This window comes from Clarias gariepinus, chromosome 11 (assembly GCF_024256425.1).
Source record: "Clarias gariepinus isolate MV-2021 ecotype Netherlands chromosome 11, CGAR_prim_01v2, whole genome shotgun sequence".
NCBI classification, from domain to species: Eukaryota; Metazoa; Chordata; class Actinopteri; order Siluriformes; family Clariidae; genus Clarias; species Clarias gariepinus.
In genome coordinates, this window is record NC_071110.1 from 1101319 (window position 1) to 1115862 (window position 14544).

At 43.5% G+C, this 14544-nt stretch overlaps 1 protein-coding gene across 1 annotated transcript; it reads right to left on the reverse strand.

Annotated features, from left to right (window-relative positions):
* Window positions 1-12151: 12151 nt before the first annotated feature.
* Window positions 12152-13964, reverse strand: LOC128533001 (zona pellucida sperm-binding protein 4-like). The gene is made up of 8 exons (XM_053507176.1): window positions 13669-13964; window positions 13404-13591; window positions 13234-13331; window positions 13010-13167; window positions 12737-12929; window positions 12514-12658; window positions 12364-12439; window positions 12152-12287 (listed from the first exon to the last, which is right to left on the reverse strand). Exons 1-8 carry the CDS (start codon window positions 13940-13942, stop codon window positions 12190-12192), a joined length of 1230 nt encoding a protein of 409 aa, XP_053363151.1. The 5' UTR covers window positions 13943-13964; the 3' UTR covers window positions 12152-12189.
* Window positions 13965-14544: the final 580 nt, after the last annotated feature.

Below are 14544 nucleotides of genomic sequence, written 5' to 3' on the forward strand. Positions count from 1 at the left end.
AGTATGATCTGAGTTTGTGGTCTTTATGTTAATTAAATTACTAAAACAGACTTTGAGTCTTTCTAAATTTGTTTTTTTTGCTCGGGGAACAGACACAGTCTCAATATGATGAACCCTGAGTGACGACTCTATGCAGCTAGCAGACGGTTGGTTTAGCCTGTCTGTCTGCTCCCTGGTCTGGGCTCTGGATTGTCACCGATTAACTAGGCCTCTTCTGAAACTATGAGCTATACTACAGGAAATGAGAGCAGCACCTTCCCGGGTGGGATGGACACCGTCCCGCCCTAACAGGCCAGTTTTGCCCTCAAAGGTCTTCCAATTGTCTATGAAGCCCACGTTGTTTTCGGAGCACCACCTGGACATCCAGCGGTTCAGCGACCATAACCTGCTGTAAGTTATGTCACCACATCTCATTGGGATGGGACCAGAGCATATTACGTCATCGGACATCACCTTCGCTAATTTGAACACCTCTATAAAGTTATTCTTACTAACCACTGACTGACGAAGGCGTATATCATTAGCTCCAGCATGTACCACTATCTTAGAGAACCTGTGCTGTCCTAGAGCCCTAAGATTACCTGCTATGTCCGGTGCTCTGGCTCCTGGGATACACCTAACCGCTGCCACTGGCGCCCCTAAAGGCCTGGCTAATTTCATATGTCTCAGCATATAGTCTCCTATTACCAGAGCTCTTTCAGGTTTACAGCGGGTGCATCACTGAGGAGAGCAAACCTGTTGGACATGTAAAGCGCAGAAGAGGTGTGCTCCGGTGGGCTAGCCTTAGTGTTAGCTTTGGCTGATCGAGTATGCCGCTGAGGGCTCTAATGCCGGAGTCGGGAGCTGGTTATCTCCGCCTGCGGCACACAGACTGTCTGCTACGGGAATAACGCTGCTCTTACACTCTCTAACCCTCTCTAAAGTCTGGATGCGCTACTCTAACGCTAATATCTTCTCCGTCAGAGTGCTCACTAACACACACCTATCACAAGTAAAATTACCACTAACGACGGAGGAAGAATGTCTAAACATCCTGCACTCTACACACTGAACAAGCTGAATATTAGACATGATAATGTACCTGAGTCGGAGTTTAGTTGTTTTGAGCTGAATTCCGTTTGTTGTCCTTAGAAGAAGAAACTCGCGCGTTCTCCAAAAAGCACAAAAAAACAAAAACAAAAAATAGTATAAAGATGTAAAAACTAGTTGCTATTAATGTTATTAATTAACATATTGTAGCGTTTTTACGCCGGGAAGAATGCTGGAGAGACGAGTGAGCTTATTTGCTACCCAATGCAATGGCTGGGAGTACTTTATTAAGCACACAGCATGTAAGGCATGAGCAGCACCTTCACTCAGGAGCCTACATCCAATTCAGCACTAGCTTGAACTGGAGCACATTTCACACGTCACACACCTCAACACACACACAACAGGGCCGAAGTCACTAACCCAAACACCTTTCCCCATCATGGTGAACACACCGACATTCCCGCAAAGCATGCTGGTCGTCAGCCGCCGCCCCGCCCACGCCACACTGCCCCCACCCGAGCTGTGACCGTCCCTGGTCACCATGACGAAGTTTGTTTTGGAGGCGTGGAGGCAGTCGGTGCTGGCGGTGGGAACGCCGGCGTCCTTTGGCAGGTGAGGGATGAACACGAACATAGTCCTGAGGCGGTCCGGCCTCCACAGAGTTCGATGTTTCATCGGCGTGCGGCTGGTAAGGCGCAAGACGGTCCCGGTGGAGCAAAACTCGTACCCGCCCCGCCAACCGCACCCGGTAGATGACATCGGACAGCCGAGCTATTACCGCACAGGGGCCCACCCAGTGAGACACACGCCCGGCCGAGAGCCCCCTCCTTCTCCTTCCGGAGGAACACACCCACACCTGCTCGCCAGCAGCAAAATCTCGCCCCTGGCTGTGAGTGTCCACGCCCATTCGCCCCATAGGTGCCCCCACCTGAAAGTCCTGCAGCGGTGCCCGCGAGCGCTGGGTGGGGCCCTTCTGCCTGGCGATGAGCGGTTCAAAGTTCAGCTGTGAGACCGGCGAGACCGGCGGAGCGACTGCGGGTGACGCTCGGGGAGACGCAGTAAGACGGCTGCATGCTGGCTCGGACGGCTGATCACGGGGGGAACGTCCTGCGTCGAGGGTTCTACGTCGCGACGGCGCTCCACTTGCTCGCAGTACCGGCCACGCGCTTTGCTGCCCGGCCGGCGAGGTAAAGCGCCGGTGTTAGCGCGCAGATTTCCCGCTCGGTCTGCTACCGGAAGTTCCGCCCCCCGGGTGTGTGCTGCTAACCTGTCCGGCTGTGGTTTGGGTCCGAGCAACCTGGCTACCCCGAAGTTACCACGCAGAGTTCCGCTGGACAAATTCAGCAGCGCACCCCATCTCTCCAAAATATCCAACCCCAAAACGCAGTCCTCCTATGCGTCCCCCACAACGAACCCGTGGGAATAAGTTCGTCCACCCACCTGGACTCGCACTGTGCGACACGCCCTTACCTTCACGTAGCCCCCAGCAACGGTGCAGATGCTGAAGGCAGGATCAGGCCGTCCGCAAACACGCTTGCTTTGCCCCAGTAATCCAGAGCGCAGCAGCGAAACAGTGGAGCCGGTGTCCACGAGCGCCCGCAGTAAGACGCCATCCAGCACACAGTCGATGTAGAGCCCAGCGCGGCTTACCACGCGTCCTCCCGGCGCTAGTCTAGCGGCTGCTGGTGTACGCTGTCCCGTGCCTCGGCCTCGCCGCGAAACGTCGGGGAGTTGCTCGTTGCCTAGCCGTGACGGGTAGCCCTGTCCCCGGCTAGGTTCACGAACGGAGCGCCACTGAGCTGCAGGTGGTCGCTCGGCTCTTCCGCCGTGATGTACCGCCGATATGGGCTCAGCGCGCTCGGCCTCGCGCAGCGGCAGGTCGCTTTGCCGGCTAACGGCGCGCGGAGCTGTCTCTTCCTCCGGCGCTTGCGCTGCGCCAGCCTCCGCCCCGAGATCCAGCGCCGGGATTTTCACCTCGCCGCTCCGCGTTGGTTGCCGTGGTGTGCTCGCTTTAGCGCCGTCGGGAAAGCGCTTCTTTTTCGCGAGTAGTCGCTCCGCTACTCGGCGGCCCGCTTGGATTTTCAGTAGGTCTTCCGTTGTCCGCTCGAACCCGTTACTCTCCATCCCACTTCTGACACCAATGTAGCGTTTTTACGCCGGGAAGAATGCTGGAGAGACGAGTGAGCTTATTTGCTACCCAATGCAATGGCTGGGAGTACTTTATTAAGCACACAGCATGTAAGGCATGAGCAGCACCTTCACTCAGGAGCCTACATCCAATTCAGCACTAGCTTGAACTGGAGCACATTTCACACGTCACACACCTCAACACACACACAACAGGGCCGAAGTCACTAACCCAAACACCTTTCCCCATCATGGTGAACACACCGACATTCCCGCAAAGCATGCTGGTCGTCAGCCGCCGCCCCGCCCGCGCCACAATATTATTGTATAAACGGAAAAGTTATATAATTTAAACACTGATACAGACGCGAAACTTTCGCGGCAACGATACGAAAACAGGAAGTTACGTCACCACCACAAACATATATATATATATATATATAACAGTTGATGTTAATAGATATTAATATGAAGTCCAGGTAGTTATTGGAGACTCAGATAGACTTGTAATAAATTCCAGTCCTGAACTATCGAACTGTCAAGTCCTCAGAGAAACAGCTGTCAACACCAGTCAAGGCCAGAACCATCTTCTAGGTAGAGTGAAACCATCCTCAGACACCAGACGCATCCCAAAGAGACACACAGAGCATCCATGTGACGAGATGCTTACGGATTATGTTGCCCAGAGGAAGCATGTAAAGGGAAAAAAAGCAGTGGGCCTAAGACTGAACCCTGTGGAACACCAAACTCCACTAGAGAACATAATCACCATTTAAATCTACATACTAATAACGATCGGTCAAATAGGATCTGAGCCAGGAGAGGGCTGTACCCTTAATTCCCACCACATTTTTTAATCTGTAAAGAAGAATGCATAGGCCTCAGGCCATTAAGTGAAATAGTCCATGGCAGTGAATATACAGTGGTGTGAAAAACTATTTGCCCCCTTCCTGATTTCTTATTCTTTTGCATGTTTGTCACACTTAAATGTTTCTGCTCATCAAAAACTGTTAACTTTTAGTCAAAGATAACATAATTGAACACAAAATGCAGTTTTTAAATGAAGGTTTATGTTATTAAGAGAGAAAAAAAATTCAAATCAACATGGCCCTGTGTGAAAAAGTGATTGCCCCCCTTGTTAAAAAATAACTTAACTGTGGTTTATCACACCTGAGTTCAATTTCTGTAGTCACCCCCAGGCCTGATTACTGCCACACCTGTTTCAATCAAGAAATCACTTAAATAGGAGCTACCTGACACAGATAAGTAAACCAAAAGCACCTCAAAAGCTAGACATCATGCCAAGATCCAAAGAAATTCAGGAACAAATGAGAACAAAAGTAATTGAGATCTAACAGCCTGGTAAAGGTTTTAAAGCCATTCCTAAAGCTTTGGGACTCCAGCGAACCACAGTGAGAGCCATTATCCACAAATGGCAAAAACATGGAACAGTGGTGAACCTTCCCAGGAGTGGCCGGCTGACCAAAATTACCCCAAGAGTGCAAGAGACAATTCACCCGAGAGGCCACAAAAGACCCCAGGACAACATCTACAGAACTGCAGGCCTCACTTGCCTCAATTAAGGTCAGTGTTCACGACTCCACCATAAGAAAGAGACTGGGCAAAAACGGCCTGCATGGCAGATGTCCAAGGCGCAAACCACGTTTAAGCAAAAAGAATATTAAGGCTCATCTCAATTTTGCTAAAAAACATCTCAATGATTGCCAAGACTTTTGGGAAAATACCTTGTGGACCGACGAGACAAAAGTTGAACTTTTTGGAAGGTGCGTGTCCTGTTACATCTGGCGTAAAAGTAACACAGCATTTCAGAAAAAAAACATCATACCAACAGTAAAATATGGTGGTGGTAGTGTGATGGTCTGGGGTTGTTTTGCTGCTTTAGGACCTGAAAGGCTTGCTGTGATAGATGGAACCATGAATTCTACTGTCTACCAAAAAATCCCGAAGGAAAATGTCCGGCCATCTGTTTGTCAACTCAAGCTGAAGCGATCTTGGGTGCTGCAGCAGGACAATGACCCAAAACACACCAGCAAATCCACCTCTGAATGGCTGAAGAAAAACTAAATGAAGACTTTGGAGTGGCCTAGTCAAAGTCCTGACCTGAATCCTATTGAGACATTGTGGCATGACCTTAAAAAGGCGGTTCATGCTAGAAAACCCTCAAATAAAGCTGAATTACAACAATTCTGCAAAGATGAGTGGGCCAAAATTCCTTTAGAGCGCTGTAAAACGCTTGATTGCAGTTATTGCTGCTAAGGGTGGCCCAACCAGTCATTAGGTTCAGGGGGCACTTACTTTTTCACACAGGGCCATGTAGGTTTGGATTTTTTTTCTCCCTAAATAATAAAAACCATCATTTAAAAACTGCATTTTGTGTTTACTTGTGTTATCTTTGACTAATAGTTAAATGTGTTGGATGATCAGAAACATTTTGTGTGACAAACATGCAAAAGAATAAGAAATTAGGAAGGGGCAAATAGTTTTTCACACCACTGTAAAGCGATTACCACGAGCTGTACGTGAGAATTGACCTAACACGCCGACTCGCTGCATGGGTTCCCCCACTAAAACCTGCTGAAGCGGGGCTCTCGATTGTCCCAGAGGCCCTTTACATGCCGTACAAAGGTCACAGCACCTACAAAAGTCCTCCACATCTTTTCTCATGCGCCCCCAGTAGAAGGTTTGCCTCAAGCGCTGGAGTGTTTTTGTAACCCCAAAGAGACCAGAACCAGCAAAACCATGCATGGCTTTGGGGACTTCCTCTTGTCTCTGCTTGGGCACTGTGCCTGTTCTGCAGCCCAGTCTGTAGTGTTTATTACCCACAGCTCTCTACATCCCTGTGAGGCTGCTCCACATTCCGCCCAGCCTTCAGAGTCTGCCCTGAGCTCCAGCTCGTGTCCTCGGGCCTCCCTCCTGTCACAATATCGGCACCTCTCTATGCTACAAGGCGGTCGAGAGAGTGCTTCTGCATTACCATGTTGCTCCCCTGCACGATGAGTGATGGTGAATTCGTAGCACTGTAATTCCTCCCTTCCAACGGGCTAACTGTCCCACAGGTTCCTGGAACTCATCAGCCACTGCAGAGAGGCATGGTCCATGCGTATGGTGAAAGGTCGGCCACACAAATAGTACTTAAAATGTCTAATGGCGAAGACTGCAGCCAGTAGTTCTCTGTGTGTCACACAATACCACCTCTCAGCCTTGCTCAGCCTTGCTCAGGTCACCTACCCCGTCCCCACTCGCATCAGTGTCTAAGACAAAGGGTAGTTGGGGCCAAAGACTGAAGAAGACACAGGCAAAGCCCAAGCCTCTGTCTGCCTAGGACACTGACGAGAGGAAGAGAGAGAGAGAGCAACACGCATCAATTTAGCGCGCGCTCTCGGGTTAAAGTGCACAAAGCACAAACTCTACTCTCTCTCTTCCTACTATAAATCCTCGGTAAGGGCATAAGCCCCAAAAGCTTCTTTAGTTTTGTGATTTAGTTTCCAGAATCCCGTCCGTTCTCGTGTAGACGGTGGAGCTCTGGTTATTTTGTGTTTTCAGTTTTCTTTTGGTTTCATTTTAAGTTTATTAATTAATAATTCCACTCTATCTCCAAACGGAAATGTCTTCCCATGTCTGTCCTAAGCACTCACAACTCCTATTTCACTGACGCCCTCTAAAGCCCTACGTCAGGGCTATTATAATCAGTAAAACATCTCTTAGTGCAGATCAACAATATAATTAGAAGAAAAATGTAAATAAGGATGTCTTGAAACATAATGCAGTAACTCTTTATTCATTTGAACACGGTAAAGGTATTAATGTTTCGACATTTCTTTATTCGTCCTTTCTGTTTGTGCTTAGGTTTCACTGTTTTCCATATACATACAACGTTTCGGAGCACGCTGTCGTGTTCTATTCAAAGAATAGATTTAAACAAAATCATGTTTGCTTCAGCATTGGAAACAATATTGTATTAGGCTAACTTTATTAAAGATTATTCATTTTTGTATTCTTTGAAATCGTCTTTTTGTACATACACGCAGGCATTTTTTAATTGAACAGAAAATAATAGTGGGCTGGTAGGCAGGTTATTTTTCATATAACTTAAATGGCTAAATGAAGTTAAATATACACAATAAATTAATAATTGCGTTTGCTTTACATTTGAGCACTCATTGAGCTTTTTCATTTTAAATACCACCATATCATATATTTGTCTAATACTGTTTTATTTATATTTTACAGCATTACATGCAGTTTGTAATTTACTTGCGATTGTACTTTTAAAATGTAACCTACGTATCTACAGTATAAGCATATTTAACTACTTCAGTAGTGAATGAGAAATTTGGTCGGTCTGGCTTTTAGATAAAGTTCTTATTTGATATAATTTTATTATTTAATTAATTATCTTATTATAAATATGATTCTTATTCTCTATATTCTTGTCGAGTATAGTCCTTCAGAGCAAGCACTGTGTCAGAAGATTCTGGGAATCTCTTCTCACCTTTCATTCACGATAGGTGTTAATTTATTAAACTGCGTGCGCTGTTGGCAAATACTGTAATCACAAATATATAAATTAGATTTTCTTTATACATAATATTTTCATTATACATAAACTCATGCTAGGGTACTTTTACTACGCTACCATTTAAAGCTATTTATTTATTTCTCTTTTATTTGCTTACTTACTTACTTCCTAACTAGAGAATGCTTTAGTAAAGAGCTCTAAAACAACGTCAATATAAATGACAATGGAATATTACAGAACGTGCGAGTTGACGCCCATGCACCAATCACTAACCATTAAAATGTTGGATTTGAATTAAAATGGCACATATATATATATTCGTGTTTAATTTTATTTCTAAATTATCGTTGTCACCCTTGGGTTTACTGCCTAAACACCGTTTTTTGTATTTAGTTTAATCATGCAGCACTTTTAGTATTCATAGCAAAAGCAACCCAACAGTGTGATTAAAGTACCCCAAATAACACAGAATTTTGACCCAGCATAAACAACCCAACGACGTGTTTACAGAAACCCAGCATTTTTACTACTACTAATGAATAAAGGAATCGCAGTCAAAGCCCGGGGATTCTGCATGCTGGCGCATTGTATTCAGCAAAGTAGCATATTTTTTTGTGTTTGTTGCATTTCATGTCTGCAGTTTTATCGATAAATCTGCTCATATCTGCGCACACGTTTATCAGCCTTTTGATCAAAAAGCCGCACGCGCAACTCACTTTCACTTTGCGAAAGGCAGTGTTTATTGTTTAGTGTACATTTAAAGCACATAAACACAATAAAACAATATTGTTTTAGGCTTTTTGCACACACGCGCAGGTGCGTTACAATAATAATAGGAATAATAACAATAATAATAAATTCGGAGAACTACTAGTACCACTACTACTACTACTACTACTAATAATAATAATAAAGATAATACTGAATGGAGAAAGCGCAGTTAATGTAGTATAATCATAGAAGGAGAAAAGAAAATGAAGTATAAATACATATCAGTATTTACAGTTTGAGCTCGACACGTTTATGAGCTCCGTCGCTTGCTGTCAATGGGCGCCTAAGAGAGAGAACACATTTTCGGCTTCAGTAGACACACAATACTTCAGACTGAAACACGACTGCCCCCTACAGGTAATGAAGGGCATTTTCACAGCTCGCCGCAGCAAGTCGCGGGATCCCTTTTCTCGAAACGTGCGTTTTTAAAGGCAAGATCTGTAGCTGCCAAAATTGCCCCTGCTGCTGCTCATTAAGATCACTGACACTCCGCTGCCATACCTTGTGCAGACAGAACCAGCCAGCCTCCTGATCATCTCTGTCGCCTCCTCTACCCATGCTGGCCTCTTAGTCTCAACCCCATGTCCCCCCATCTCTCTAACTACTGTGTGAGTGTCCTTCCCTGCACTGTTTTGTGCTGCTTCCATAACCATCTCTCTCTCCAGTGCATATTCCAAGGCCTCAGGCAAGGTGCGAGGATAGGCCAGCTGAGTACAGATGTTACTCATGCGGTATTCTGGTTTTACCGTCACGCCTCACGGTGGCGACATTTGGGTTTGTGCGTTTGCTGGCTTCTACCGCTGAGTGATAACTATATATAGACTGGGCATCAGCTTATTCTTTCCAGAATTAATGAGCCGTGCGCCATTAGAGCTGCACATACAGTAGTAGCTGATAAAATCAAGTGAAACGTTGTAGTTAAACGAATTCATAATCACCGTATTAAAATTACAGTACAAATGTAGAATTTCAATTAAATTAAATCTTATTAGGATCGAATTTAAGCAAAGTAAACGTTAACACAGTGAGCCTTTAGACTTTATTATGTGTAATTAGAAAAGCTACGCATGTATGTTTTTCGTCATCTTATATTTTGTGTTCTTTAAATTTGTAGTAGATTTATTAACTGAAATAAACAAAAAATTAATTACCATCAAAATTAAAACATTGTCAGGCCGAGCTGCTGGATTATTACGTTGTGCTCGGACCACTTAGCGTCTGTGGATTCCAAAATTGTTTGGATTCCGTTTTTTAATCACTGGAATGGTAGAGATAGAAAGTTTACTTATCATAACATGCCTTGTATTGTTTTTAATCGCTCGATACACAACCCATCATTTTTAATGCTTTTTTACAAAGGGAAAATACTAATGGAATATATTTATCTGGTTTATTTATTTTTTTTTATAAAATCTAAAATTAAAACATTGTAGAGTAATTAAAAACTGTGTAGAGTGATTAATAACATGCATGTTATGATAAGAAAAATCTCATTCCAGGGATTAAAAATGGTAACAATGTCAATTTTAGAATGTAGAATCCAGAAAAGTTTAAATTTACACAAATTTAAGAAGAGACCTGAAGCAAGATCCAAGATCCTCCACTTTGCTGAAACCATACACAGTGAGAAGAGGTGCATTTTAGTTTCTCCGAGTATAAAGGTGAGAACAGCCGATTTACACCTGGGGAGGGTGTATTATTTGCATTTGAATGTGTCTGTCATTGCAAAGCACACACTGCAAGAACAACAACCTAAAGTAAATAGAAATAGGAGGTCCTGATTATACTGGATAAATATTATTTAGTACAACAAAATTCCAGCCGCGATATACTATACTATAACCATATTATACAAATGATAAAAGTATATATTTAAGTTATTTGAATGTTTTATTCTGTAGGTCTATTTTCCCAGTTTTTTTATATTTAAATTTTAATGTCTTTAAATGTAATTTTTTTTAAATAATAACAATAAACCGATACAAACAGAAGCTATATAACAGTTCATTCTTTGTACAAATAAAATTGTTAGCTAGTGAACTTAATTAGCTAGTCTAAATAATATATATATATATATATATATTTTTTTTTTTTACAAGCTCTTAAGCTGTTGTTAGTGCTTGTTTGGCCCCGTTAAAACGGCGTATTCAGAGGCTCGCCCGCGAAAGGTTGTGCGCGCGCGGTCCACTACACAGCAAAAACATATTTGTATATTATGACTGAGATAGGAAGGCGGCTCACATCGCCGTGCGTTTTGCACAACGCCACAAAGACAGCGCTTATTTAACACATATAAATGTGTAAACATTTTACATTCACTAAAAGGTTTAATTACAACCACATTTCGGCCATTCACACACATGCGTTGTGCTATGTTGTTTGTACACACTTTTTTCCCTTCTAATCTCCCCTTTGATCAAAATGCTTCCGATATGAGCCGACACGACCAGCTTCGTTTCATAAAGAGAGGCGACATATACTTGATTGAACACTGCATTTTTTTAAAAAGTAAAAGCGCGCGCGATGTGAGCAGCTTTAATTATTGATAATTAAATTATCAAATGGTGGACAAACAGCAAAAAAGCTCCGTGTAAATTCATGCCACGAGTCATTTTATCATACAAAGATTACGTTGTGCTCGGACCACTAAGCGTCTGTGGATTCCAAAATTGACATTTTTACCGTTTTTTAATCACTGGAATGGTAGAGATAGAAAGTTTCCTTATAACATGCATTTATTGTTTTTAATCGCTCGATACACAACCATCTGAAATAATTTACCCTCACAATTGGCAGTTTCAGTTTTTCCATTCCATCAAGTTAAGAGTTTGGGTATTATCCTCAATAGCACATTATCCTTCCAATCTCACATTAACAATATTACTCGCTCTGCCTACTTCCATCTGCATAATTAGTCTTCATCCCTTTCTCTCTATCCATTCTACCTGTTCACAGTTTGGTGTCCTCTCGTATTGACTACTGCAATTCTCCTCTTTGGTCTTCCCCAGAAATCCCTCCATAAGCTACAACTTGTCCAAAACTCAGCAGCTTGCACTATTACCAAAACCCCCCCTTTCCATCACCTCATCCCCATTCTGCAACTTCACTGGCTTCCCATAAAATTTTATTTAAAATAATTTTGCTTACTTTTAAGGTAATTCATATTCTTGCCCCTCCTTATCTATTTTAAATTGTCACTTTCTCTCGTTCTTTTAAATTATCTGCTTCCATTCACCTAGTTGCACCCTCTGCCCGTCTCAGCACTATGGGGAGTAGAGCATTCAGTCTCTCTGCTCCCATGCTGTGGAACTCCCTCCCACCTGACATCCATAACTTAGGTTTTGAGTCTGGTTGTAAAGAGAGAATCTATTTGCTCAAAAATATTCTACTTGAATTCACTTTTTTTTTAACATGCTTGTATTTCACATTTGTATTGATTTTTTTACAGTGTCCTTAAGTGTTATGAGGGGTGCTTATAAAATGTATTAAGATGGTGCTAACAAGTCATTCCAAGAACAAATCCCCAGCCACCAAATCTTGGTCCCATTAGAGAATAGCAAGTCATCATGTTTAAACACGCTAGTTATATGCAGTTTACTGGAAAACACCCATGATTATAACCTGGTCATACCCAGGAGACACTTGACAGCAGCCAACTGCACAACACAACTGAAACAGCTAAAGAGTTTGAAAGCAAAAACCTTTTATTTGGCACAATTTTAATCAGAGTTAGGTGTGGAACTCTGGGTAAAGATCACTTCTCCACTAGACACTACTGCCGATTTGTTAGCACGCTCTTCTGCAGAAACATCTCTTCCTAAAAAGAGCAAGATGAACAAAGTCAATAAGCCAGTCAAGTGAAGCAGCAAACAGTTGTACAAGAGTCTACCTACTTCTTCTGGCACACACAGGCTGACAGGAGTCTTGTGCAGATGGAAGACATACAGATGTACTGCAGTGGATGAAGACCTGAGAAGGAAGACAAACCTTAGCAATAGAACTCATTTCATGTACAACAGCACAAGCAGAAAGCAAGTCCTCACCGTCTCTTGCACTGGAGTCATGTCAGGATTCACAAAGGCAAACATTTTCAGGACAAAGCGTCTGTAATGGGTAGGGTATGCAAGTCCAGACGTTCCATTAACTGGGATCAGCTTGGTCAAGTAGTGGTCATCTGTGTATGGACACCTTTGGAATACACAGACAGGTAGTCACTCCCTGGTCAGTCACTGGCCCACACCAAGAAAGGACATGTGAAGAACTTACCCATTCAAAAGAAGGTCCCACTGTGGTCCACTGTAGGGGTTAGGGGAAGCAGTCGCCCAGCAGTCTCCCAAAACCAGCACAATATTCGGATCGTTTCTTCCCACGATGTAAACCTCAACGAACACTGGTTCCCTCAGAATCTTAGTCACAGGGTAGTCAGTAGCCATGTAGTACGAATTGTAGGCCACTTTTTCTGTTGGGAGGTAGGGCATCAATTCCTGTTGACAGTTTAAATTCAGATTGCACATCGAGATTTTAACAGAAGCTTCTCACCTTCATTACATCCCTTTGTGGCACAGCGGCCATTTCCTAGCCTTATTGCTACTTGGAGTGGTCCAGAAGCAACAAGGGGCATAGGATTGGCAGCAGCAGAAGGCTCAAACGACACAGCTGCAAAGTTGACACCAGCATATCTACACTGGAAGTAAAGCCTGCAAAGAAATCCACAGATCAGTGAAAGTCCCAAACCATCCCCTACCATGAGTTAGTAAACTTACTCAAAGTGAGTGTCCCTTGTGATTCCTCCTCGGGATCCAACTCCAACTTCATAGCCAGAGATCATCTTGTTTTCATAGACCACATAACCACCTTGAACCTGGACAAAGTAGGGAGGACCATTATCAACACAGACCCCATGAATTTGGAGGGAAGGGGAATATTAACAAACCCTCATTGTTGTTCCACAAGCCGTTACAGGAAACTGGTATATAGCAAAGGCCACATTTGAGTCAACAGGACCACAGGGTGCAGCATTTCCTCCCAGCAAGTTGATAGAATTCAGGCTTATCCTGGGAAGGGTTGCATCTCTTGCCACCACCAAGATAAACTGGCCATCAAGGGTACACTGGACAGTCACTGGCAACACCAAGGAAGAAACAGGAGTCAGTTTAGCATTTTAACCAAAGCAAAGTCAGGTAAGATTTAAAACCTACCTTTTCTCCCATAATAGCACTGGTTGCCATCAAAACAGCAGTTAATGGCAGTACATTGAGCAGCCTGAATGCCAGGGAGTCCACAAGGAACCCTTTCAAAACCCTGTACTTGGCATACATTAAACTGGGCAGATGGCTGCACATTGAGCTTCACTGGAAACATAGAATCTTGAAATGCCATTTTCACATCTTGCACAGAAGCAGGTACACTACACACATAGTTTAAAGCAAGAAAAACCCCCACAAGGACCAGCCTTACTCCTGAGATCACCATGATTCCCAAAGTTCACACACCCACATTCAAACAGCTAGCAACAGTGGCCTTTTATTGTGTCTTTTGTCCCTAATTGTATCTGGAGTCTCCGCCTATTCAATTAGTCAGTAACAGGGTTCCAGCTGTGTGTCATCATCGACTGTGTTAATCACTGCCATCAAGATATGTTGGTAATTTTAAGAGGCATTTAAAATAGATGAGTTATTTGTTTTAGTTACTTGTTGCATTATTTGTCTGATAGAGGAGTGGAATGGCAATAGGTGACTGTCTGAAAAAACAAAGGATTATAATGTATGTATATAAATGGTGTAAAATAGTTAAATAATTCAAAGAATTGTAACCCAGGAGGCCTGAGTGTTCCAGACAGCCTCACAGAACACATTGACATTGAAAGTTCAAGTTGTTCCTCAACAAAGACCGGAGGATATTACCAATTAGAAGTGAATACAGTTGCAATCCAGCCAACTCATTGTTTGTACCCATACTGTCCGTATCCTAGCATAAGTACGTTTTGAACCCCATCCATCGCCCAATGGATTACAATGTTGTAATACTGGTTATGAGAGAAAATGGAATAAGTCCAATTTTTAGTCATGTGTCAG

Excerpts from the sequence above, each read along its gene's own strand:
- LOC128533001 (XM_053507176.1), bottom strand. The coding sequence starts at position 13,942 with ATGGTGATCTCAGGAGTAAGGCTGGTCCTTGTGGGGGTTTTTCTTGCT. Across the intron at positions 12,440-12,513 it reads TGACTCCAGTGCAAGAGACG|GTCTTCATCCACTGCAGTAC; the intron begins GTGAGGACTTGC and ends CTTCCTTCTCAG. Across the intron at positions 12,288-12,363 it reads GCCTGTGTGTGCCAGAAGAA|GAAGAGATGTTTCTGCAGAA; the intron begins GTAGGTAGACTC and ends TGCTCTTTTTAG.